This window comes from Lemur catta, chromosome 3 (assembly GCF_020740605.2).
Source record: "Lemur catta isolate mLemCat1 chromosome 3, mLemCat1.pri, whole genome shotgun sequence".
NCBI classification, from domain to species: domain Eukaryota; kingdom Metazoa; phylum Chordata; class Mammalia; order Primates; family Lemuridae; genus Lemur; species Lemur catta.
Window position 1 is genome coordinate 86,657,152 of NC_059130.1, and position 26,780 is coordinate 86,683,931.

The window sequence follows — 26,780 nt, forward strand, 5'->3', positions numbered from 1 at the left end:
GACCCTGGGCAGGTTCACTCACATCTATTTATTTAAACATTTAAAAGATAAAAGACCAAGACATGTCACACAAAAATCTAGAATCTTCTAGATCTTTAGCTTTTCTTAAAAAAATCAGAATATCTGGTTTCTCACTGGTTCCCCATCCCTGCAAGGCAACAGCCCACTGGAGTGAGTCCCACTACCCAGTCCCTGCAGACCACGCAGTCCCTGGAGGACGGTGGGCTTTCTGCCCCTGAGTCGAGCTGGGAGCCCCTCCTGTCTCAGAGCACATGGCCCACGCCTGGCTGTTGGATGGATGCTGGCTGGCTGGATGAATGAATGAATGCAGCAAAAATAATAATAATAATGCCTGCTCCTTGTCCCCCTCTTCCCAGAGGAGCATGAGGAGGTCCTGGTGTTTGGAAAACTTGGAAATACTGGGAATAGCAATAACAATAAACATGTATGTAGAAATTGCCTGGTGCCCAACCCTGCTCAAAGCAATTTTCTTCCATTATCTAGTTTGTCCCTTGCCATGGCCCTACGAGATGGGGCCTTTTCCATCCTGGGGAACAATGTGCTACTTACAGGGCTGGTGGGAGGATTAACTTCATTCATGCAGGTAGAGTGCCTAGAAAAGAGCCTGGCACACAGCAGGTGCCCAGTGAGTGCTAGCAGGACACACACTGATGCACAAGTCAGACACTTTCACCAGCAGTGAGCTTGTGTAGTGCCCAGGGGAGGCCACCGAAGCTGGGAGAGGTTGAGAGACTCACCCATGGTTACAGGGCAATTGGTGGGGAGCAAACAGATGGGGAAAGATGAGACTCCTGTCCTGGGGGTACCCACCAGGGAGCCCGTTCTGGTGAGGCGGCTCGGTTCAGGAGTGGGCCTCTGGGGAGAGCAGAGGCTGGGCCACGGGAACGTCATTCTGCTGTGGGCTTCGCCTATTCCAGCTCTGCACTGGTGCCCAGAGGCTGCTGCTTTGCAGCCTAAACCCAGCACCCTCCATCCCGCTGCCCACCAGCAGGCCCTCTCGGTTCAGCAACTCATAGTACAGGTGGGGAAACCAAGGCCCAGGGGAGAGGCCACTGGGCTTCAGGCCAGACCTTCCCCGTTCAAAATCACATACAGAAATACCCTCTGCACACACGCATATACACACAAATGTACAACCATGCAGAAACACGCACCACCACCCAAGTGGGCTCACACGCAGAGGTGCCAGCTGGTGCCTACGCTGGAGTCAGTCCCTGGGCCAGCTAGGCTGGGCCCGCTTTGGCCAGAGGCTGAGAAGGCGTCTCCTGGAGACAGGCTGGGAGGCCCCAGAGATAGGGGCTGGGAAACCAGGCTACCACCTCCCGCTGGAGCTTATTCCTGGAGGGGAGGATAAATGATGTGTCTACCGGGCTCCTGGGCAGGGGGTGGTCCTCGAGGGGAGGGGCTGCCTGGGCCAGGGCTGGTTCCCATTTTCTTCTTGCCCCTTGTGCTTTCAAGGCTGCCTCTGGCCCAGCAAGCTCCTGTCCCAGGCCAGGCCCCGGGCCATTGCTCCAGCACCCTTGGAGGCCTCTGTCCCTTAAATAATAAGAGGCAGCTTTTACCAGCATTTGCTGAGCACAGGGCCAGACTCCGGGAGAACTTGCTCCCCAGGCGCCTCCCAGGTGTCACCCTAGTCCCTGCGCTGACAGCACTGCCGTATGGCCCACGGGTGCTCTACTCCAGGTACCTAGTCTCTCATGATCCTGTTGACACCTTTGACAGGTAAGGATGATTCTGCCCATTTTAAAGGTGTGAAAACACAGAAAGAATCAAAGAGGTGAAGGGAATTGTGTGAAGTGATTCCCTTCCCAGGGGTCTCCCGGACCCTGGGCCCCCAGGCTGGGGCTGGGTCTCCCTCAGCCCTCGCCACGCCTGGAGAGGCTGCCCACTCAGGGCACCCGGGGCAGGGCGGCACCTTTCCTGGGTCCAGGATGGGTGTTGGCAAAGACAGCCCAGCTTTTCTAGCTCAGGGAAGCCATCTCCTCAGCATCCAGGAGAGGGGACCCGGGCTTAAAGCCACAGACACTGGCAGGATAGCAGTGGCTGCTGTTACCTGTCCCCTGACCCTGCCTCCAGGTCCTAACAGGCTGTGGCTGGGTTTCCAGGCAGAGGCAGTGTCCCCGGAAGGTTCCTGTGGGCCCCAGGCTCTGGAAGCCCTGCCCCGAAGGAAGGAGCACGGTCTCAGGCCATCTGGGCAATGCAAGAACATGGGCCAGAGCTGGCGCCAAGGGTTTAAGAGATTAGGACAAGAAAAGCTCCAAACTAAGAAACTTCCCTTCCAGCTGATCGCCTTTAAGAATTAGGCAAGACAGCCGTGAGCAGACAGAACTCGGGTTCACAAGAAGCATGAAACTGCTGCTGGCCTGACCCCGGCTGGGCCCTGGGCTCTTCCCCTGGGACCCTGAGGAACATTCTCCTGAGACTCTCTGGATGAGGTTGAACAAATCCTGCCCATCTCAGGGCCTCAGCCTCTCTGGCCTCTGGACTTGAGTGGAGATTCTCAAACTATGTTCCCCATTTTGGGAGAGGGCTTGGGGTGCTGCCAGCTGTGGGGTCTGGAATTCCCCTTCACCCTTCACCAAAAGCTCTCAGTGTGACTGCAGGCCCCCTGGTCTTATTTCTTCTTCCAGGACCCACAGGAAGACTGCCTTTTCCAGCCTAACTTGCCAGGGAGACCAGGGCCTGTACCTGGGTTCTGATGGGAGGAGTATGGGCAGAAGAGTGGTACACCAATACCAGGCCTAGCATTAATACCCTACAGGGACACTCCTTGCTCTTTTCTTTGCCCCCATGATGACAACCATTGAAGACAGCGGTACTACGAGATAGAACTTGAATCCCTGAGTCAACGTGTGGAGGGGATGCTCGGGGAAGCCACTAACCCACACAGCATTCATGTGAACAAGAGAGAAACTTACCCTGGGTCGCTCCATTGGGATTTCAGGGTTTGTTACTTCAGCATGGCTTAGACTAGCCTAATAAACTCCTGTTTACTGGATTTTATAGTTGTAGCTTTCACATAAAATTATATTTGAAGAAAGAGCTCTGTGGCTAAAATCCCTTATCTGAGATGTTTTCCCTCAGGGTCTCCCAGCTCTGCTGTGCTGGGATTCTGTATTCAGCCGGAACGTGGCAGTGGAAGTCAGGAGTCTTGAGCGTGGTCGAACATCCTGGCTGTGTGACTCTGGCCAGGCCTCACACTTTTCTGTGCCTTAGTGTCCTCACCTGCAGAGAGGTGACGGTGCTTCACCTGCAGGGGGATGTGAGGATCAGTGAGGACCCACGGACTGTTGGGACAGGCGGTGGGGCACCGGAGGGGCTACACATTCCACTTGCCACACTCACTGTGGCAAGGACAGGGAGAGAGACCACAGGGCTTTATTTCTAGATGGAGTACCTGGAATTCATGAGATTTCATTTATTCATTCATTCATTCTTTCATCTGGCACATATTTATTGAGTCAGTTTTCTAGGAGCAGAGGGTGCAGTAGTAAACACACCAAAGTCCTTGCATCCGGGTATATCTACCAGTGAGGACACATCCAGCCCTGGGTTACTGGGGCCCCAAGGCTAGACTCTGCCGTTAAACCTTCCTGTCCTTTCTCCAGTTTCTTCTCTCGCAGGTACCGTCTCCTCTGTTTTGGAGGAGAGGGGGTGGTGTCGTCTCCTGTGACCATGATGGCTGATGTTCACTAAGCGCTTGCTATGTGCCAGGCTCTTCATGACTCCGTGAGCCTCCACGAGGCAAGTGCTTTCGTCATCCTCATTTGTACACAGTGGAAAGCTGGACACATGGAGACATTGAGCCACCTGCCCAAAGTTACAGAGGCAGGACACGAGGCAGGGCTGGGATTTCAGGCTAGGGAGTCCTGCACACAGACACGGAGCTCTTCTGCCCCTCCCCGCTCTGCAGCGGTGTGGCTGGTGCGGGGCTGCAGGACGGGGAGGGGAGGCTGTCAGGGGAGTGGGCTTCCAGAACCAAGCAGAACAGGAAGATTTTTCTGTTGCTTTGTCTCCTTCTGTCCCGCTGACTCTCTCTCCCCAATTTCCTTCTTACCACATATGATGTGACTCACCTGGCCTGACAGTTCTCCTTGCTTCACTTTAATTCCTTCAGCGCGTCCTCACTGCTCTCAGGATACAGTCCAGGACCCTGGGCTTGGCGTTCGAGGCCCCAGGAAGTGTCCTTTCCAGCCCCACTGCTGCCACGCACTGCCCTGTGCCCTGTGCCCTGCTTGGATTGAAGCGTGTGGGCTGCGTCCCCAGGCCCAGCCTGCGCTTTCCCATGCTGCGGCTGTGTCCACGCTGCTCTCTCTGCCTGGGAGGGAACATTCCCCGTTTGTCCCACCAGCTCACTCCCATTGGACTTTCAAAACTCAGCTCCAGGCAGCCTTCACCGGGCCCCCAGGTTGGGCTAAGTCTTCTCTGTGTTGCCACAGCTTGGGCTGTGCCACAGCCCTGATCCACTGGGTTGTCACAGTCTCCATCTCTGCTTGACCCTTGGCAGATGGGTCCTTGACGTCGCCCAGCACAGGGCCTGGCACAGAGGGGATGTCAGAGACCTTGTGAGGACCTGGACTGTGGACAACGTTCCAGGGCCCCCTGGGAGATGGCCCCACATAGAGTGACAATGAAGGAGAGGACAGGGTGGAACCTGGGGCTGGTGGGGTGTGAGGACCAGGACATAGGGAGGTCAGAGTGGCCAGAGGGGGTCTGGGGCCTGGGCTCCCCAAGGCTTGGTACATCTGGGGCCCCAAGGACAGTTACCCAGACTGGTTCAGAAGGATGCCAGGGCTAAACCACAAACATCCCATAAGACCATGACCAGGCAGTGGCCCCAGCATTAAAAACCATATATATTATATAATAATAGATACTTACAAAAGTGAAGCATGTTGCATTTTATAAGAAATGGATAGGCTAGTCATATAATTTATTATGCACATCAGGACCTCTCTGAGAATGAAAAGGATGGCCATGGATAATTATAGCGGGACAGCAGATATAAACCAAGATTGTGCTGAGAACACCGGATGTATGGCCACCTTGGATATGAAGCATAATGACAGTGAACACTTTGAACCCAACTTAAACTGAGAATGTGACTAATACTTTGGGCTTCTTCCTTATCCCATCCCCTGCCTTCCTTACAGAAGTAACCTCTATCCTGAATTTTGTGTGATTCATTTTTCTCAGTTAAAAAACAAACTTGTATCACATGAATATGAGAACCTAAACAATACATTTATTTTTGCTTGTTTTTGAGCCTCACAAATGTTGGGGCGAGGTGTGGTGGCTCAGCCTAGCTCACAGCAACCTCAAACTCCTGGGCTTAAGTGATCCTACTGCCTCAGCCTCCCGAGTAGCTGGAGCTACAGGCATGTGCCACCATGCCTGGCTAATTTTTTCTATATATATTTTTAGTTGGCCAGATAATTTATTTCTATTTTTTTTTAGTAGAGACGGGCTCTCGCTCAGGCTGGTCTCGAACTCCTGACCTCGAGCAATCCACCTGCCTCGGCCTCCCAGAGGGCTAGGATTACAGGCGTGAGCCACCGCGCCCGGCCTTCAACAATTATTAATAGAAAAAAAATTAACTTGGAGGAAGCAGAGACTAGGCATGGTGAGAAAACAGCAGAAACAGCAATGAAACATTACTAACATACTCAAAGAAATAAGAGAAAATATTGCATCCATGAAAAAAGAACAAGATACTATTTTAAAAAGGAATAGTCAAAGAACAAACAAAAAGATCTTGGAAACAGGATGAGAAAATTTTAAAAAACAGCAAAAAACTCTGGGAGAGTTAAAGAACTTTTCCAGAATGCAGAGAAAAAGGATGAAAAATAGGTGAAAAAAATAAAAGATATAAAGGACCAGTCCAGGAGGACCAGTATTTGAATAATCAAGGAGTTACAGAGAGAAAAAAATTTAAAAAATCATTATAGAGGTAGTTCTAGAAAGTGTTCTACAAACTGAAGATGATGAGTTTCAGTCTGTGAGGCCATGCCCAGAACAGTCAATGGAAACAGATTCACTTCAAGACACACTAAGGAAATGAAAACCTAAAAGCTTCCAGAGAGAAAGAACAGGGTAGTTATAAAAGACTGGGTAACAGAGTGGTCTTTGCCTTTTCAACAGGAACTAGAAGACGATGGAGCAAGCCTTCAAAATTCACACGGAAAATTATTTCCAACTTAGAATTCTATACCTACTCAAACTATTGATTAAATGTGAGGCATTTTAGAAATGCAAGGTCTTAAAAAATCTACCTCAAATATCTCCTTTTAGAAAGCTGTATGTATATGTTCCCCAAAATAACGCAGTGAATCTAGCAAGAGGAAGGCATGGGATCCAGGAAGCAAGGGAGTTGACCCAGGAGAGAAGGTCGGAACAGCACCCAGACGGTGTGAAGGGAGATCCCACAATGAGAGCTGAGCAGCTGGCCTGGGCATCGACCAGTCTAGGAAGCAGCGGGCAGAAAGCTGCAGGAACTTCAAGAGGAGTAAGTTGGTACAATACAGTAGCCCCCCACCCTTATCAGACAGAGATACATTCCAGGACCCCCAGTGGATGCCTGAAACCTTGGATTGTACTGAGCCCAACTAACTGCCATTAAACAGAACACGTCTGTTCATGCCTTCCACCCCCAAATTTAATGCCTTTTCCCTTTTAACTAAGCACTTACCATGCACTATGGCTGTAACTTGCAGGGTAAGGTACGGCAGCAAAACTAGCATGGATTTCTTTTTCCTTCTTCACAATTTTGTGGATAGAAGATTCGGTTTTACTGTAGATCTTAGCAGCCTCAACATGTGATTTTTTTTTCTTTCCTTATCAAATGGAGAACTTTCTTTCACTTGAAGCCCTTGACAACTTCTCTTTGGCATATCCAAATTGCCAGCATCACTCTTCTTGCTCTTTGGGACCATTATGAAGTAAAATAAGGGTTACCTGAACACAAGCACTGCAATACCAAGACAATCGATCTGATAAGCTAGAGGGTGACTAAGTGACTAACCCACGGTAGCGTCTACAGTGCCAGAGAAGGGATGAGTCACATTTCAGGCAGGACGGAGCCAGGTAGCCTGAGATTTCATCATGCTACTCAGAATGATGTACAATCTAAAACTTACAAATTGTTTATTTCTGGAATTTTCTATTTAATATTTTTGGACTGCAGTTGACTTCAGATAACTGAAACCATGGAAAGTGAAACCATGAGTAAGGCGGAACTGCAGTACTGAACGTGAGTGATCATGTTAACAGGAGATTTACACAAATGAGGGAGGGTTGGGAGAGGGAAAGGGATGAATACCTAGAAAAATAAATAAGAAATAAAACAATAAGCAAAAAAATAGCAAATATTAATTCCAGGGAAAATGCAAAATTGTGCAGAAAAAATAATCATTGCACATTGTGAATAGCATTCATTTTGTTATGAGCACATGGAAATCTTTTCAGGATATGACACCAAAAGCATAGACAACAAGAGAAAAAATAGACAAATTAGATGACATTGAAATTTTAAAATGTTGTGTATGAAAGGACACAATCAATAGAGTGAAAAGGCTACTCACAAAATGGGAAAAAATATTTGCAAATCATATATCTGTTAAGGGATTAATACCTAGGATATACAAGAATTCCTACAACTCAACAACAAAAAATTAAACAATCCAATTAAAAAATGGGCAAAGGATTTTAATAGACATTCCTCCAAAGAAGACATGCAATTGGCCAATAAGCACATGAAAAACCGCTCAGCATCACTAATCAAGGAAATTAAAACCACAGAGAAAAAAAAACCCTCACACCCATTAAGATAGCTGTTCTATTAAAAACAAACAAACAAAAAAAACCCAGAAAATAACAAGTGTTGGCAAGCAGGTGGAGAAATTGGAACTTTCATGAACTGTTGGGAATGCAAAGTGGTACTAGAATTACAATATTCATCCATCAATTCAACTTCTGGGTATATTCAAAAGAATTGAAGGCCGGGCACGGTGGCTCACGCCTGTAATCCTAGCACTCTGGGAGGCCGAGGCGGGTGGATCGCTCGAGGTTAGGAGTTCGAGACCAGCCTGAGCAAGAGCGAGACCCCCGTCTCTACTAAAAATAGAAAGAAATTATCTGGCCAACTAAAAAATATATATAGAAAAAATTAGCTGGGCATGGTGGTGCATGCCTGTAGTCCCAGCTACTTGGGAGGCTGAGGCAGGAGGATTGCTTGAGCCCAGGAGTTTGAGGTTGCTGTGAGCTAGGCTGACACCACAGCACTCACTCTAGCCTGCGCAACAGAGCGAGACTCTGGCTCAAAAAAAAAAATAATAATAATAAAATAAAATCAATAAATCAATAAAAAAAAAAGAAAGAATTGAAAGCAGGGACTTGAGGAGATATCCGTATACTCATGTTTATAGGAACATGATTCACAACAGCTAAGACATGGAACCAAGCTGTGTCCATTGATAGATAAATGAAGAAACAAAACATGGGACTATCCATACAATGAAATGTTACTCATCTTAAAAAGGAAGGAAATTCTGACACATGCCACAACATGGATGAAACTTGAAGACATTATGCTAAGTCAAATAAGCCAGTCACAAAAGGAAAAACAGTGTATGATTCCACTTACACGAGGTACCTAGAGTAGTCAGATTCATAGAGCCAGGAAGTAGAGTGGTGGCTGTCAGGTGCTGGGGAGAGGAAGGAATGGGGGGCTATTGTTTAATGCATACAGAATTACAGTTTTGCAAGATAAAAAGTTTTGAAGATGGATGTTGGTGATGGTTGCACAACAATGTGAATGTACTTAATGCCACTAAACTACACTTAAAAATGGTTAAGATGGTAAATTTTATGTTATATGTATTTTAGCACAATTTTTAAAAAAAGTTTCAAATCACAAAATCCCAATCATCTTGGAAGGATGGGTGGGAGTTGACTCAGTGAGTGGTGTCTGCACATGTGTGTGTGTATGTGTGTGTGTTTAGGGGTGTCGGGGGTGTGAGAGCTAAATCCTCATCTTCATGGCGGGAAGTCAAAAGACAGTGCCTAAAATGGAAAGATCAAGAAATAGAAAGAAGTGTGTTATGTAACGATATGGAGGTAAAATACCAAAAGAATCAGCTAGAAGTGCTGATGGTGGTCCTCTAGGGAAAGGCAAATGCAGGTGGGGAGTGAACAACTTGAGTTTTTCATAACTAGCCTTGCAGAACAATTTGATTCTTTATGCAAAAATAAAACTTTGATTAAAAAAAATGAAAACTAAGCCCAAATAAAAGCAAATGGAGAATTGCTGAGCCTGTCCTTGAAGGCCCTGTGACTCAGGCAATGGGCACCCAGGGCCTGCGCCTTCTCCAGGTCACCTTGAGGAACACCTGTCATTTTGACTCCTGCCCTCCATGCCTCCCGGAATAAAGAGGGGGGGTGCGCCCTTAGAGGACACATCTGCATGAACAGAGACCCATTGTTTACTTGAATAGCTGCACATGTATTTTAATGTGTATTGGAAAAATGTAATTAGCATCTCAAGCCTGTGATTTCATGGAGATTATTGCTTAGGATGCAGCTAAATTTATGAAGTGAAAGGATTTAGGGGGACTACTAGGATGACCGTAGAGGAGGTAAATGGAAATGGAGAAGGTCATTCAAGGGTGCTGGGAATGACTGAAGTCAGGGTGAGAAAGAAAACCTGCAGACACTGCTTAACACAGAGTCAAAAAGCCCCTAACTGTTCTGATCAAAACCAGGATTTGCTGAAAGAACAAGTTAAAATTGGTTGGAACCAAGGAAGCAAAGAAATATTTCATTTCTTGACCTTGCAGCTCATTATGCTTTAATTATAATACACTGGCATGCTAAAAGAAACTCCCACTGACACCAGGACGGTTCAGGGAAGAACCTTATAAAGTAAAGAAAGGGGAGGGTCCCAGTTCTAAGAAAGCATAGCCCCTTTCCCAAAATTAATATGAATATTCCTCCCCTTCATAGCTTATGATTAAGCCATTGCTTAAATAAAGAAATCAAAAAACCCACAAGTGCTGTTCTCAGCAGGGAGAACTAGCCTCTGCTCTGCCTGTGGAGTAGATCTTCTGAATAAAACTTGTTCTCACTTCACTTTCTCTCAGCTCACTCCTGAATTCTTTCTCATGTGAAGCCAAGGACCCAACTGGACTTCAAGTGATTCCCAGCATTGGGAATCTCCTTCATGCGTCAAGGGGAGACACTGACCTAGTTCCCAGCCGAGAGAGGGAGAGGGACCCGCTCAGTGTCCTGCAGTGAGGCCATGGAGGAAACAGTTGGGACTCCTGCTCTCCCAAGAGCACGTGGCCAAGAGGCAAGAAACGGAGGCTGGGTCTGTCCAGCTTTTCTATGAACCACTTTCCAACTCTCAGCTCCTTTGTGTCTTCCTGTGTACGACGAAGGGGTTCTGCAGCTAATAGCAATAATGCTGATGATAGTTGTAGATAATCCGTACGGAGTTCTTGTTTACTATTTACCAGAAACAACAACAGCAGCAATAACGGTAGCAAAGACTTATTTACCATGTGCTGAAAACCATTCTAAGAACTTTATATATATAGTTGGCCCTCCGTATCTGTGGGTTCTACATGTGTGGATTCAACCAACTGCAGATTGAAAATATTCGGGAAAAAAAATTGCATCTGTACTGTAGACGTACGGGCTTTTTTCCCTTGTCATTGTGTCCTAAACAATACAGTATAACAACTGTTTACACAGCATTTACACTGTATTAGGTATTATGGGTAATCTAGAGATGATGTAAAGTATACAGGAGGATGTGTGTGGGTTATATGCAAATGCTACACCATTTTACATCAGGGTCTTGAGCATCCATCCAGGTCTCCACCTTCTGGGAGTCACACTCCTGTGAAGTCCCTTCCAGCATAGAATAGGGCTGACCTCTGTAACCAATAGGATATTGCAAAAATGAGAGAGTGTGACTTCCACGGTTAAGTCATAAAGGACACGTGACTTCTTCCTTGCTTTCTCTTTTTGGACCAATCGCTCCAGGGAAAGCCAGCAGCTGTGTCATGTGAACACTCTAGCAGTCCCATGGAGAGATCCATGTGGAGAAAAACTGATTCCTCCTGCCAACAGCCAAGGTAGACTTGCCAGCCACGCGAGTGAGCCAACCCGGACCCTCTGGCCCGTGACGCCTTCGGAGGACTGCAGCCTGGTCAGCACCAGCTTCACGAGAGACCCAGAGCCAGAACCACCCGACTCAGCTGCTCTCAAATTCCTGACCCACAGACACTGTGAGAGACAATAAATTTTTATTGTTGTTTTAAGCTGCTACATGTTGGGGTAATTTGTTATGCAGTAGTAGATAATCTACAGTATTAGGTTATAGTATCATCCCCATTTTATAGATGGGGAAATTGAAGGACAAAAAGTTCGTGTAACTTGTCCCGGATCACACAGGTAGTGAGTGATTTAAACCATGGCAGTTTGGATCTATATAAAGTTCACGTAATGAATTAGAATCTCTGTTTTACAGGAATCAAGACACTCTACCTGCTCAGACAGAGAGAGAAAGAGAGACAGACAGAGACACAAATACAAAGAGACAGTGACAAGGAGAAGGGGTATTTGGCTCACATGAAGGGCGGGGCTACGCTTCTGGGAAGCGGAGGGAGCAGCTGTGGAGAGCGCCACTGCCCTTGCAGCTCTGCGGTGATCGGCTCAGGCCCTGGGTCTCTGACTCTGGCTGGGCTGGTGACCAGCTCTGGGTGCCTGGGGGTGGGAAGCTGGTGCCGCTGAATGCCTCCCCCCCATCCCCCAGAGCTCTTCTTCCCCTGTGCTGATACAGACATGTCCCAGCCTATCTCTGCCTCCAGAGCAGAGATCCTCAAGGGCAGGGATGGAGTCTTGTTTGTGTCCCTTGCTAAGCACAGGGGCAGCCAGAGCAGGCTGGGTGAGCTGTGTGCAGAAGGCTCTCTGGCTCTGGCCTTGGAGAGAATGCATTTGGTCACCCCTTCCTTTAACAAGTCATCACTGGTGACACGGTAAGGACCAGGATGACCTAGTTTCTGACTTGAGGAGCTCCGAATTGGATAGAGGATCCAACCACAGCCCAGCGTGATCAGAGAGATTAGGACACGCAGGGCGGTGGGAGCCTGGAGGAGGGGGGAGGATCTCTGTGGAGGAGGCTAGAAGGCTTCCTAGAGGAGGAGGCATTTGAGCTGAGGCCCAAAGGATAAACAGAAGTCAGGCCAGGCATGGTGGCTCACACCTGTAATTCCAATACTTTGAGAGGCCGAGATGGAAAGATAATTCAGGCCAGGAGTTCGAGACCAACCTGAGCAACAAAGCGAGGCCTTGTATCCACAAAAAAAATTAAATTAAAATTATCCTGTAGTCCCATCTACTCAGGAGGCTAAGGCAGGAGGATTGCTTGAGCCCAGGAGTTGGAGGCTTCAGTGATCGTGTCACTCCAGCATGGGTGACAGAACGAGGTCCCATTTCTAAAAAAAAAAAAAAAGATAGGGAAGTCAATTCATGCAGGAGTGTTCTAGGCAGAGGGGGGGCAGCCTGGCCAAGGCCTGAAGCTCCAGTTCTTGGGCGGCAGGAGGGGAAGCCTCCAGTGGCTGTGGAGGCCAGAAACGCATGCTCGGGAGGGACAGGCTGCCATGCTGACAGCTGGTGGAATGCCACTATGGGGAATTCATTGCATTTGGGATTGGGTTTGGGGATTTTCTTTGGAAACACAGTGGTAGTCAGGGCCCATATGCTAGAGTCAGCCCAAAATGGAAAGAGGGGACAGATGAGGACAAGAAGTCACCTGGGCAGCAGAAGCTGTACCAAGGCCTCAGTGTCCATTTGGGATCTTGTGTGCTCCAAGAGCTAGGCTTTCTCCCTCTGCTCCTCACAGGAATGAACCAATTTATGTGCCCTGGAAAATTCCCGGTCCAGAGGCTGGTTCTGTCATTTACTAGCTGTGTGACTTCTCCACTGCTTAGTTTGCTCATCTGTACAATGGGGTAAACACAAAACCTGCCTCATGGAGATGTTATAAGGATTAAATGAATGAAAGAATTTAAAACACTTAGAATGGTGCCTGACCCCAGCAAATGTATGATAAGTATTAGCTACTATTATTATTTTATGTGGTTTTCTTTCAACTTTTTCAAGTATTTAAACATAATTTATCTGATGCTTGTTATGTGCCAGGCCTTGTATTTATCTTCTGACGACAAAGATGAGTAAGACACAGTCCTCCTAGGGGTACAGAAACCTTCAATGAAGACAGAAACAAATGCTGGTCAAATGTGCCCCTTGCCAGGGACCCGGGGATACAGGAGAGCTGGTTTCAGTCCTCCAGGAACTCACAGGCTGACTAGGAGGACAGGTGTATAAGTAGGGGCAATGCAGGGTGATCAGGGCTGTGACAAAAGGAAGCTTGGGGACTGCAGGGGCCCAGGGAAGTGGCCCAAACTGGACGGAGGCTGAGCGGAGCCAGAAGAATCTCTGCTGAGGGGGCTGTTGGGAGACAAGGAGTTGCCCATTTTGGTAACTGGACATGTGTGTGGACAGCACGAGCAAAGACTCCCTTGGGGAGGATGGGGAATGTCTGGGCTCAATCTTGATTCTCCAGATGTTGGAAAGCCATCAGGGGTTTGCAAACAAGAAATTATGTTAGAATAATTGTAACAATAACTAATATTTATTATGCACCTATTAGACACTGTATGCTGTGTGTACACAATCTCATCTAATATCATCCTTACCACAATGCTGTGAGGTGAGCACTGTCACCATCCCCATTTTTCAGGTGGAAACACTTAACCACAGAGGCTGAGCTGCCCAAGTTCACCTAACTAGGAAGGGAAGGAATAGATGCAAACCAAGGTGTCTGACCCAAAAGCCCATGCCCTTAATCTTTCTACCTGTGCTTCTGAACTTCCACCCACACAACCATCTTAAAGTTGGAACGAACCTCAGGAACTCCCATCTCCTCCACCTCACAGATGAGAAAGTGAGACTCAGAGATGGGACTGGCTTTCCCAAGACCACAGAGGGGAAGAGGCAGAGCTGAGCTGGACGGGTCAGTCTGGACTGCAGGAGGGGCTTCCATCCCGGGTTCTGCAGTCCTGCCATGCTGCTGTCACAGTGGTCATCACTGTGCTTGACACAAAACCGAAACTCCTTGCTGTGGTCTACAAAGCCCTCATGGCCCTGCTGTCTCTCTCCAGCCTCACCTGGTGCACCTGCCCCCTCCATCACCTGGTGCCCACCTAGAGGCCTCTGCCAGGAATGCCATTCTAGCTGATCTTCATCTGGTCAGGCTCCTTCCTGAAATTCAGTGAAATGTCTTCTCACTGAAGCCTTTCATGATCACCCCCATCACTCTCGTATCCTCGTTTTATTTTTCCTATAGTAGTTACGATGATCTGAAATAATCTCTTTTGTTTTCTTGCTTTTGTTGTGTTTGTCTCTCCCAACTAAGACGTAAGCTGCAGGAGAGCAGGGAGGGGCTGTATCTATTTCTACACAGTACCCTTGAGCCTTGATCAGTGCTGGGCACAAATAGGTGCTCCTTGAGCTTTTGTTGAGAGTATGCCTGCATGTCACCATCTGTGTGTTGATGGTCTCCTCACCAGTCAGGGGCCAACACCATGTCTGATTCACCTTGGCACTCCCAGGCCCCACACTAGGTTGGCACAGAATTGGGCCTGAATATGTTTGTTGAATGACTGAACAAATAAGGGATAGAGGGGTAATGGCATGAGCATCCTGCTGGGCTCCCTGGGGTCTAAGCCCTTTCTGGTGAGGTGGCCACAAACATTGCCACTGGGCTGCAAAGGAAGTAATAGGGCTTAGGAGGCTGCTGATGAGACAGAGTGGCCTCAGGCCTAGTGCCAACAGCTCCCACCCATTTGCTGGGGAGATGAAGAGACAAGAGGGGAGGGGAGGACAGACCTAACACTGACGCTTGGCCCCCACCAGCCAGTCCCGTTAGCAGCCAGTGCCCTGAAATCTCATTCCCTAAAGAAAGTCTAATCCCAACTCTGCTCTCTGCACCCCTTCTCCCCTGCGTGGGTGAGGTGGGGCTGCAACCCTCCAGAGGAAGATCCCTCTCATTCATGCAGAGGACAGTAGAGGTGGACAGCCAGCAGCCCTAAGTGTGCCTCCCCTAGCGGCAGGGATGACACATCCCTTCTGTGGGCCCACACAGATCTCGCCTTTCTCCATCACAGCAAGATTACCTTGTCTTCCCCGCGGGTCCCCCCGATTGCCCCTCTGCCTAGGCCCATGGAGTGTACTGAATGAGGACGAATGAAATAGTCTATGCACTAGGCCCAAGCCGCCTGCCTCACATCCCTGCCTGTGATCACAAGAGCGTGTGACATGAACAGATATACCTTGGGACAGAAACAAAATCAGCCACAGCCACATAGACTTGTGATATCCTCACCGGAGCCGATGACAGGTGCAGAGGTCCTGCCTCGCGCCCCCAGCTTCTCATTGATCATCCACATCTTGGTACCCCAGCCCCTATCCTCCCCGCCCCCCAAGCGCTCACTGCACAGGCCTGTGCGCCGTGGAGCATCATTTCCCCTCCTGCCCAGGCTCAGTCCTAGGCATCCCTCAGTCTCTGATCGCCCTGTCACCTCCTCCAGGAAGCCTCTGCTGCTTCCTCTGGACCTGCCACCTTTGGGGGCAGGGGCTCGCCAGGCTCATCGCTGCGTCTGCAGCGCCCAGCACTCGGGCGGGCCCAGAGCAGGGTCATAGAGTGCCCGCCAAGGGAGGAGGGAGAGGAGCGTGGGGCGGAGGCGGCGGCGGGAGGGAGCGCGCGCGCCGGCGGCGGCCGCCCAGGGCCGGGGCCGCGCGCCCAGCCTGAGCCCGCCCCGCCGCCGAGCGTCACCGAACCTGCTTGAAATGCAGCCGAGGAGCCGGGGCGGGCGGCAGCGGCGGCGGCGGCGGCGGGGGCAGTGGCAGCCCCGGCGCCGCGGCAAGGACTCGGAGGGCTGAGGCGCGGCGGCGGCGGCAGCGGCGCGGGGTGCGCGGGGCGCGGCGGCCGGAGCCCCGGGCCCGCCATGGGCCGCCCCGAGCGGGGCGCGCTCCGGCCGCTGGCGATGCTCCTGCTGCTGCTGCGGCTCCAGCATCTCGCGGCGGCTGCAGAGCCGCTGCACGGCGGCCAAGGTGCGTGCTGCTGGTCCCTGGCCCGGCTCCGCGCCGCCCGAGCCGCCAACAAAGCGCGGCCCGGCAGCGGGGGATGGCGGGGGGGCGAGTTTCGGGGGGTCCCCGAACCCGTGGCTGGCGGGGATGCTCGGGCGAACAGGCTTCTCAGCACCCAGCTGTCCCTGAATTGGCCCTCGGCCCCTCGCCCCCGCGGCTCCCAGCGTTGAGGGCTCTGCCCCCGGGGCACCCGCTCTTGGGGGATGGATGCGGGGAGTCTGGCCTGCCGGGAACTTTGCGGGGGGCAGGGGCGGTGGTTCATGGTTTCGGAGGAGCTGTGTGATCCTCGCGGTTGGGGTTTATTTGACACGCGCGCTCCGCCGCAGCAATGAGCCGGGCGGCTTCTCTGGCTGACAATGCGTTTCGGAGACCCTTGCGCGCAGCGGAGAGAGGGGCTGCCTGCGAGTGGGATGTGCTCACGGCGTGTGTCGCGCGTGTGCGGGGGCTCCCTGTGGGCTGTGTCTGCGTGGATCTCTGACTGTGGGTCGTGTGCGGTTGAGTGTGTCTGAATGGAGGGTATACCCAAGTCGTGTGACACCCACTGTAAGTATGCGCCCGGTCTCGGCGTGCCACCCAGAGGCCCGCCATCCGAGGAACCCCTGCCACCCTGCTCTCCCTCAGGATCGTGTGTGCCCAAAGCCCCCGGGGTCTCCAGCATCCCCCTTTCCTTCACCCGGGGAGACCCTTCCCAGGGTGCCAGGGCTGCGGGGGGTGGGTGGGGGGAAGTAGGGCTCGAGTCCGCTGATCCATATCACGCTCCCTCCCCCCGCAGGGCCGGTCAAGGAATGCGAAGAGGACCAGTTCCGGTGCCGGAATGAGCGCTGCATCCCCTCTGTATGGAGATGCGACGAGGACGACGACTGCTCGGACAACAGCGACGAGGATGACTGCCGTGAGTGGGCGGCCGGAGGGAACAGTGGGGGGCGCCATGCTCTGCGCGCACGTGGTTGCAGCCGCGGTGCGGCCACCTGCGCGGGCCACGCAGCCGGAGCCCGCCGCAGGGAGACCGCCTGGGCGCCGCTTCCCTCGGGGCAGGGGAGCTCTCAACTACCCGGAGGGAGCAGGGAAGCTGGCGTGCACTCAAGGGGCCTGGGGCGGAGCCCAGGTCCGTGTGCCGGGAGGAGGGTGCGCCACGCTGGGGCTGCTGGGCCGGAACTGTGGGCGGGGACGCGGCAGTCCCTGCTAATGTCCACCTTCCAGCGGTACAGCCCTCTCGGACTCCCGCTCAGCCCCGCGGGATGCGCGCGTGTTTCAAAGTTCCACGCAGCTCCGGGCCGCACTGCGCTCCTTTTCCTACTCGGTTTTTGTGAATGAATAGGCTCCCCGGGGCCCCTGATTGGCTGGGCGAGGACCACCCCATAGGCCCCCGTGGCCAGAGCGGCCAATCGCGGGGCGGGCGAGTGTGTAGTATTCGGACGCCCTGGGCGCCAGGGTTCTGCCCCGGCCACGCCCCGGCCACGCCCCCGCGCGCATCCCCAGGGTAGTAGGTGCAGGCGGGGCCCGGGCGCGGCCTTCCGCTGCTTTTCTGCCTAGTCACTGTGAAGACCTTTTTTAGCTGCCCTCGTTAGAGACTGAGCTCTTCTGCTAGCCTGACCCGGCTATGAGTCACGGGCACACCAGGAAGGAGGGAACCAGGAGTAAGGGTTTGTTTCCTGGAAGGGGCCCAAGGACCCTGAGGCCGCACCTGAACCCCTGACGTGTGCAGGTGGCTGGCTGCTTTTGCTGAGCGTGGTGCGCGCTTCTATTTTGAACTTCCTTCTCAGGGTTTCTGGTGTCTGTGGGACCGGAAGTTAGTTAGTAGGCAGTTGCCACCGCCGAAGGAATGTAGTTCCAGGAACAGAAAAACAGTCTGCTAAGACGTAGACTGAGGCAGTCATTCATTCATCAATACTGAGCACGTGCTGCACGCCCGCGCAGAAGCAGCAGAGGCATGCTCCAGAACGCGCCAGCCCCGCCTGCCCCGCCTGCCGGGGCGCACAGACAGAGTCAGAGGGAGCGAGGTGACAGGTGGACAGGCCCACAGCTCACACCCTGTGCAGGAAGGCAGAGGGACACTTGGACAGGGACCCTGTCTGTTGAATCCTTGAGTTTTTGGACTGTTTGCCAGTCAGTCTCCCCCGTTCACTCTCAGACTTAACCCACAGTTGGCTCTGTGACTTGGGCACATAGTTACTCCTGTCTCAGTTTCCTCACCTGACCACTTGGGCTAATAATTCTGGCTCTGGCAACCTCACGGCACTATTTTGAGGACCAGTTCTAGAAATGTAATTGGAAGTAATGAGACTAACTTGTGCCGACCACGTGTGCCAAGCACTGTGGTAAGTGCCTGTCTTATATAAACTCCTTTAATCTTCACAACAGTCCCATTTTGCAGACCAAAAAACTGGGGTACTGTGCAGTGACTTGCTCTACCGCTACTCAGCTGCTAAGTACGAGCTTGAACTTAAGCATCTGACTCCAGAGTTCTTAGCCTAATCATGACCCGGTGCTACTGAAGTTATGAAAATGGCTGTGCCTGGGTGAAATATTGTCGTGAGTTTCATCACTGGGAATTGTTTTCTTGGTCCCCTTAGAGTGGGCGTGCTGAGGAGGAGGAAGGGAAATGGAAACTCGTTTCTAGGCTGGCTATACCTTATCTCCTTGGCTCTTTACAACAATAGTTCTGTGAAGGTGGCTGTGAAGAGCAGAAGCTCTTCTTGCTTTGTAAATAAGGGCACTGGCTCAGAGAAGCTGAGTGATTTGCCCAGGGTCACACAACTCAGAATGACAGAACTTGGTCTGACTGCCTGCCTTCTGGTTCAGGAGCACTGTCTGCTGCGGTGGGGAGTGTGATGTGGAAGGACCCAGCAGTGTGATCGAGGAGCTGGAAAGCCATGCTCTGCATGTTGGGCCTGTCTCATTTCATCTCCATGTGAGGCTTTGGGCAGGATGGAGGTATGAAGTAGCCAAGTGGCTGGGTTAACCCACATGGGGCCAGGAGAGCTCTGATGGCTAATCTGGGCTCCTGCACTGGTTTTGAGATGGATGGGATAGAGTCATAGGCAGAGAGTTATTGATCAAAAGCAAATGATGTTGAGGGCTTGGAGTGGAAAGAGTGGTGGCTTTGTTGTTAGTACCAGGTATCAGTCACACATGGCTTAACTTTTCTGAGCTTGTTTCCTCATCTGCCAAATGGGTAGCTGTCCCTCCATCATTTGTTATATCCATAGATGGTCTTCACACAGGGCTTTGAGGAGAAGGGAATGGTGGGGTGTTTCCAGCGATGTGGTCTTTAGGAATGGACTCCTAGTAGCCACTAAGGGAAATTGAAGAAGTGGGGTGAGGCTTTGAGTGGCTGTGTTGGGGCCAGATGCCTGAGAATGTTCTTTCCTCAGCCCTTCCTTCCCCCTCTGAGGGGTTCCCCCTACCTCCTTTCTGGGCCACCTGCCCAGACTGCATTTCTTTGAATTCTTCTCCCCTCAAGGCTGTTGGCTTCTCCCTGAGCCGCTTCCCTGCCTCAGACCTGACCACTGCCTTTGGCACTCCACCCTGCAAGAGGGCCTGGGCTGCCCCCTCTCTGTAGCTCTCTGGGCCTGCAAAATGGGGTTGGGATTTGTAGGTTGTCTGTACAAGGCAAAATGAGCCCAAGCTCCCAAAGGGGTCAGAATGCCACCCCTGAATACCAAGAGGCTGATGGAGGCTGGAAGAAGGGAGCTTTTGTTTTGAGGAGGCCAAGGACAGCTTCCTGGAGAAGGAGACAGCTGAGCTAGGCCTTGAAAGATGGTAACTAATACCATTTCCTTAAATGTGTTAGTTACCATCTTACCAGGGCTTAACATTTTTAAATAGGTGGTATGATCTCTATATTGGAGAGGACGCTGAGGGTCAGAGAGGTGAAGTGACTCCCCCAGAGTCACAGAGCTCCTCAGGGTTGGAGCTGGAGCTCAAACTAAGGCCTTCCAAGTCCTGATCCTTATCCACAGTGGGTGGGACTTGGCCCTTGGGAGACACAGATAGGAGCTTGCAGGATGGGGAAAGGAAGAGCTCATGGGGCTTTAGTTCCTAGCTCAAAGGACCTTCAAAGTGGAGGAAGGAGCTGGAAGCTGACAGGCCAGGCCCAAGGAAGCCCGGGGGTGGCCTGGCCAGGGGAATTCGGTGGGATTCCTGTCTGTGGACCTGGGTCACGTAGGCGAGCTGGCCCCTTGGCCTCAGTTTCCTGTTGCTCCCTAGTGTCTGGGGGCAGAGGCAAGGATTCTGGTCTCTGGCCAGGCCTTTACTCCCTGAATAACAACACCAACACCCATTAACACTTACTGAGCACTTGCTATGGACCAGGCATTGTGCTGACATTTTACATGCATCACCTTGTGTTCTTCTATAAAATGGGGCAACCCTGTGATGTACCTGAATTATTCCCATTTTATAAAGGTACAGAGAGGTTAAGTAACTGTCCCAACAGTGTATGGTTTTTAAGCGAAACTGCTGCAGTGTGAATGCAGGTACCCAATTATGGAACCTATGCTGTCTCAAGTACTAGCTGGTGACCTGGGGCAGGCCCTCCCCAGGCCTTCTTCCCCACCTTGAGATGACATCTTAAGGCTCTTCTGCCCACACTTCCCCCTCCCTCCTCACTTCCTGCTCTGGGAAGAATTTCGTGCTTCTCTTTGTGGAAAGGCTGGGGAGACAGGTGGGGCAGTGTTGCGCTCCTGTACCTCTACTTCGTCCAGGCTTCTTTCAACTCGCTTTCAACTCCCGGCCCCTGTCACTCCTCCACCCCAAGTTTAATAAAGAATGACTGCAGGCCAGGCGTGGTGGCTCACGCCTGTAATCCTAGCACTCTGGGAGGCCGAGGCGGGTGGATCGCTCGAGGTCAGGAGTTCGAGACCAGCCTGAGCAAGAGCGAGACCCCGTCTCTACTAAAAATAGAGAGAAATGATCTGGACAGCTAAAATATATATAGAAAAAATTAGCCGGGCATGGTGGTGCATGCCTGTAGTCCCAGCTACTCGGGAGGCTGAGGCAGTAGGATCGCTTAAGGCCAGGAGTTTGAGGTTGCTGTGAGCTAGGCTGACACCACGGCACTCACTCTAGCCCGAGCAACAAAGTGAGACTCTGTCTCAAAAAAAAAAAAAAGAGTGACTGCAGCCAGGTCACCCACAGCCAAGAGTTCATTAGCTGGATAAGGCCGGGCTGCAAGAGTGCTGAGGCTTTGCTGGGAAGCGGCCTTGTAAATAATTAAAGCTCAGCCACAGCTCCCACCTGGTGCCATAGCCTACGGCTGGCCTTCAGTGTGCGGCTAGACTCGCACTCCTGACACCGGGCACAGCTTCATTACCTTTTGTGGATGGAGTCATCTGACAGACGGGGCTGCTCTTCTCTGAACTTCGGTGTCCTCATCTGACCAGGCACCTCCACCATTCAGAGACCCTCCTGGGGCTCCCAAGTACCCAGAGGATCAAGTCAACTTAGACTCTTCTGCACTTGGCACTCTGTGACTGGCTCCTCTTAACCACTCCCCTCTGGCCTCTTCCTGTGAGCCTGGGACACCAAACCTTGTGTCTGTCACATTCTCCACTTCCTGCTGCTTCTCACCTCCAGGCCTTTGCACCTGCCCATCCATCTGCCTGGGATCCTCTTTCTATTCCCTCACTGGCTACATTCTTTTTGTCATTTTAGGAGATTCAGTGCTGATGTCACCTCCTCCAGGAAGCCTTCCCTGATACCTTCTCTCCCCCAGGCTGAGATATAGGAGTTGAGATAAGGGACTTAGGAACCCATGTCAAAATCACAACTCAGTGGGGCCCTGAATTAGACACACCTGGTTTTACATCCCAGCTGTCACCTCCTGGCTGAATGGCCTTGGGGGTAATAGTCCCTCCTTCTCAGAGAAGTTGTGAGGATTAAATGAGGTAATGTGCCTGGTAGGCAGTAGGTGTTCAGTGAATGGCAGTGGCTATTATTGTTCTTGCAGGAGTTTCACGGAGCTCTCTAGGCACCTAACTCTGGTCTCTGCAGGCCAGCCAGGACCCCCTGCTTCCCCTGCCCCCATCTGCTTAGCCAGATGTTGTCTGAGGCTCCTGCAGCTGGTGTTTGCCTCAGCCAGTGGGTTGCCCAGCAACAGTAGAGGTGGCCTCAGGGCCACTCTGCCCCGAGATGGACCTGGAGGTGGCAGAAGCTGCCGGAAAGGAGCTGGGGGAAGAAATGAGTCTAACATGCCCAAGGTCTAGCAGGGCGGGGCTGGCTTCCCTAGGGCTGTGTGCTTGTCCTGAGGGCTGGCTCCTGTGGCTGTGCCTGGGAAGGAGAGGAAGGCCTCCAGCCTCCAGGGCTCTGCCCAGCAGGCCCCATGCTTCCCTTCCTTCTAGACCCAGGTCTGTGCCCCTGGGGCTGATCCTAGCATCCTTGGGAGTGTTTGCTGCAGGTTTGCCCTTGGGTCTTCCCATGGGCCCTCCTGGGCCAGAGTCCCTCTCTGTTTCTTAGGCCTGCTTGGGTTCCGGGGGTCATTGGCCTTGGGGCTGGTTGGCTTCTTCCTCCCAAGTTGTCTGCTGGTGGCTGAATTGACAGCTTTTCCTCCTTGGAGAGACGTTGGTAGCAGGTGAAGCCAGAGAGAGACCCCCAGGGAGAGAGTGAGGAGAATAAGAACCCAGAGGGCTGATGGAGCAGGTGCCCCTTGGAGAAGTGTGACCAGGTGGATGCTCTCCTGGCCCCGGGTTAGCAGTCATACCCCCAGGCCCATGCTGCCCCCAGGGAGCCAGTCCTGGGCCTGTGGGAGGGTGTGGGGCCAGGCCCTGGGGCCCCAGCTCTAAGCAACATTGGTAACACCTGTCCTGGAAGCGCCCACACATCTAGATCACCCAGTCCCCGAAGGCCTGGGAGGGATGCCACCTCCCCCCTCTCCTGACCTCTGTCCTCCAGCCCTCCAGCCCCTGAGCTCCCACAACACGTCCTGTTCTTCTGTCGGTCACAGACTCTTCTCCCCAGTGTGCTCTGCCAGCCTCAGGCTGGGCACGAGGGTTCCAAACAGTCCCTTGAGGGATTGCCAATAACAGGCATGGGCAGCTCACCCCATGCCTGGGACTGCGGGGCAATTTGCATTCCTTAGCTTTGCCACTCACGACCCTGTGAGGGCCATTTTATTATTTTTCCCCTTTTGAAGATGATGAAACTGAGGCTCAGAGAGGAGAGGTGACATGACCAATGTCATGACTCTTAAGTGATGGAGCTGGGATTTGACCCAGGTCTTTCTGGTCGGGAGCCCGGGGTCTTCCTCAAGCTGTTCCTCTCTGGGCTCTGTCCAGCCCAGTGGGGTCAGAGGGCCCTGTGCTCGGGGGGTGTGGAGGAGGTGGGGAGTGGGGAGGGACCCTCTTCTCTGGAGACCCCACAGATCCCCAACATAAGGCTCCTCTTTTCCAGCCTCCCATGGATATGACCCACCATAATTTCCAAAGGTTTCTCTCAGCTATTGCCTGTGCGATGGTGATTATTCTTCTAACCGTACAGAAAGGGAAACTGAGGACCTGATGCTATTGTCATTGATGCAGGTGACCTCAGGGAGTGTCAGCCAGTGTTGTCCTCCTTTACTGTCTGCAGTCAATCACACCGGGCCTGGCTGCCTCCCTGCACCCAGGCTTCCGTGCATGCCCTGCAAACCTGGGCGCTTTTCTAGCCCTAGGCTTCAGAAGGTGAAACCGAGGCCCTGGTGGCCAGAACTCAGCTGCAGGTGTCAGTAGGGACCCATTCTCAGAACTAGGGTGTCCTCAATTCCTGGGCGGGACTGCAGTTAGAACAGTATTCACCCCCAGCTCCCATCCACTGCCGCTCCCACCCCCCACCCGCACTCCCTCTGTTCCCTGCTGGATCCAGGAACAAGGTGTTCTCAGGCTGAAGGGTGGACACAGGCCTCTTTGGGCACCAGCACTGGAACTTCTGGCCCACGACTGCCCCTGGCTGGGCCCTGCTTGCCCTCCCCTGGATTGCTGGGAAGTCATCTACAACACTCACGTTGATATTAATAAGAGCTGATCAAGCTCACTGCTGGCTTTTCTCATACAAGGCCTCCTTCAGCAGTGCCTGGAAGTATCATGACTGCACGTCACAGAGGAAAGTGCCGAGGCTCCAAGAGCTGAAGACACTTGCCCCAGGCTGCCCGACTGGTCTGTGGCAGGCCTGGGCCACGCCTGGCCTGGCTGCAAAGTCTAAAGCAGGTGAAAAGAAAAGATAACGCATGCACAGTGACAGTTACGCGTGGTTTAAGGGTACACCGCAGCCTCCCTTCCTTCCCGGGCACCCCAGGTGTCCCTCTTTGCCAGCTCCTGCCAGTGGGGATGCCAGCTCCCTCCTGAGCAGCAACAGCCCCGGGGGTGCCCTCAAGCATCAGCTGGGCCCCCAGGCACCGGTTTTAATTATCAGCCCTGCTCACCCTGGCTCCTCTCATAAGCTGCCGTATGTCACAGACCCCAGGAATAGCCGTGCAGCCGGAGTGGCACGGGAGAGGCTGGGGGTCTTCAGGGGAAGACTGCCAGGTCCTGACTGAGCTCCTCACCTGCTGCGCCCAGCTGACATCTGTGTCTCTAGGGCTGGGAGAGCTGGGCACTATCAGGCCCCACGGAATGCCCTGGGGTGACTAGGAAAGTCACCCCACGAGCCCAGGGCTGGGGGGCTCTCAGGTCTGCGCAGTCCCCATGACCCTCACTGCCTCCTCACACCCGCCCCTTGGGACGTGGACTGTGGCAGGACGGACAGCCCAAAGGCTCCCCGGGAACTGCCCGTCTAAGAGTCCACGGGAATGGTCACTGGCCTTGAGGTGCCACAAGGGACTTCATCCCAGCCATTCTGGAGACTACGTCAGTTTCCAGCCCTCTCGGCTTGTCATCACCATAGTGTGACCTTTTCCAGTTTGCATCGCACAGGGATGCTCCAGGGAGGCTGGTGGTGCAGGAATTAATCATCATCCCCATTTTCCTGCTGAGGAAATTAAGGGTCAGGAGCGGGTGTTGGAGGGGAAGGGACTTGGCCAGATATTGGGAGTACTGGAGCTAAAACTCACCTAAACTGATTTTATTTAGTTAGTTTTCCAATGGAAGGAACTTTTTCTGAGTATATGAAAGTAATTTCATATGTGTAATAAAAAACATATAATAAAAAAAAGCAAAAAGAAGGCAGCTGCAGTTGCCCTTGGTAGTATCACTATGTAAGCATCATGTTCTTCCAGAGGTTTTTCTCTGTATCTGTATGTGAGCTCATGTGCGTGAACACATGTATTTTTTTTAATCAAAAATGAGGTCATGATATGACAATTGTTTTCACACATGGCTTTCTATGTCAGTAACAGTAGAGTCCTATCGCTGTTTAAAGGGATAGATAGTATTCCATTGTGTGGCGCTTCTATCATGTAATGATATGTTCTCCTATTGACAGGTGTGTGTTTAGTTGCTTCTATTTTTTCCCTATTCTGCACAGTGCTGGGATAGACATCCTTGTGCTACATCTTTGTGTATTTGTCTGGTTCTTTCCTTAAGACAAACGCTTCGGAAAGGACTTTCAAAGCATGTGCATTTTCATCATTGCCATGTCACTCTCTAGAGAGGAGACTTGTTTCCATCTCACACCATCACTCCCTACATGTCCCCGTGGCCTCCCTTTCCAGCAGGGTGAGCAGTCCGAAGGACCTCCCTCTTCTCTGAGCACAGGGTCACCTCGTCCTGGCCCTGTGACACAGACAAAGTAGCCATATCCAGGCCACACAAAGCAAAGCCAGGAGAAAGGACAACTGTGTTCTGGCCCCAAGGACTTCTCACCCCCACCAAAATAAGCCAGAAGAGACCAAAACTGTCCCTTCATTCTTCTCGAGATACTGGTAGAACCCATCTCCTCCATAGCATTATAATAATTGTTTTGTCTCTGCCCTTAACTTGCTGTGTGACCCTGGGCGAGTGGCTCTCTCTCTCTGAACTTCATTTCCTCTTCACTCATTGGTCCTTGCTCCACCTGTACTGCCACCAGCACTCCGAGCAGACTCCTTCTGCCTAGAGCTGGGCTCAGGGCTAGAGCTAGCTAGTCCTGGCCTGGGTCTGGGGGACCTGTGCCCTTGGAGTCCCTTACTGCCTGGTGAGGGTTAGAGGAGTGTAGCTGGCTAGCTGGGCTAGATTCTGGGCCGGTAGATGGAGGGTAGCTGGACTTTTTAGGTCCACTTCCAGAACTTGGCCCTGGGGCCCAGTTTCCTTGGGCTCCTTTCTCTCTTGCCTCCCTCCTGTGCTCACGATTGGGTTGGGAGCAGTGCAGTGATGGAGAGAAACGGAGTCAGGCCGACCCACCCCAAGCCCACACGGTGGAGGTGCGCAGGCTGATGTACGGCATTTCACTCGGAGCCCGGCCCTGAAATGAGCATTCCCATTCCCTTTCCTGAGCCCGTGATTCCTGCACAGGGAAAGGCCGAGTGGAAGGGGCTGTCAGCAGAGTCCCTCCTCCTCCAGCAAGGACACACACAGCAAGAGAGCGGCTGCTGAAATAGCAGCAGGAGAGATTTAGGTCAGCTGGCCAGTTGGGAGGACTTGGCTGCCTAAGAGCACAGC

General features: G+C 52.1%; 1 protein-coding gene across 6 annotated transcripts in view; it reads left to right on the forward strand.

Annotated features, from left to right (window-relative positions):
- Window positions 1–15,994: 15,994 nt before the first annotated feature.
- The window catches only part of LRP8 (LDL receptor related protein 8), an 80,015-nt gene continuing 69,229 nt past the window's right edge, over window positions 15,995–26,780 (forward strand). For 4 of the 6 annotated variants that reach the window (XM_045547979.1, XM_045547976.1, XM_045547981.1 and 1 more), the window contains exons 1-2: window positions 15,995–16,197; window positions 17,006–17,125. In XM_045547979.1, coding sequence (XP_045403935.1) covers window positions 16,092–16,197; window positions 17,006–17,125 — 226 coding nt within the window. In that variant the 5' untranslated portion in view covers window positions 15,995–16,091. The remainder of the gene's footprint in view (window positions 16,198–17,005; window positions 17,126–26,780) is intronic. The other 2 variants (XM_045547980.1, XM_045547982.1) reach the window with 1 other exon arrangement.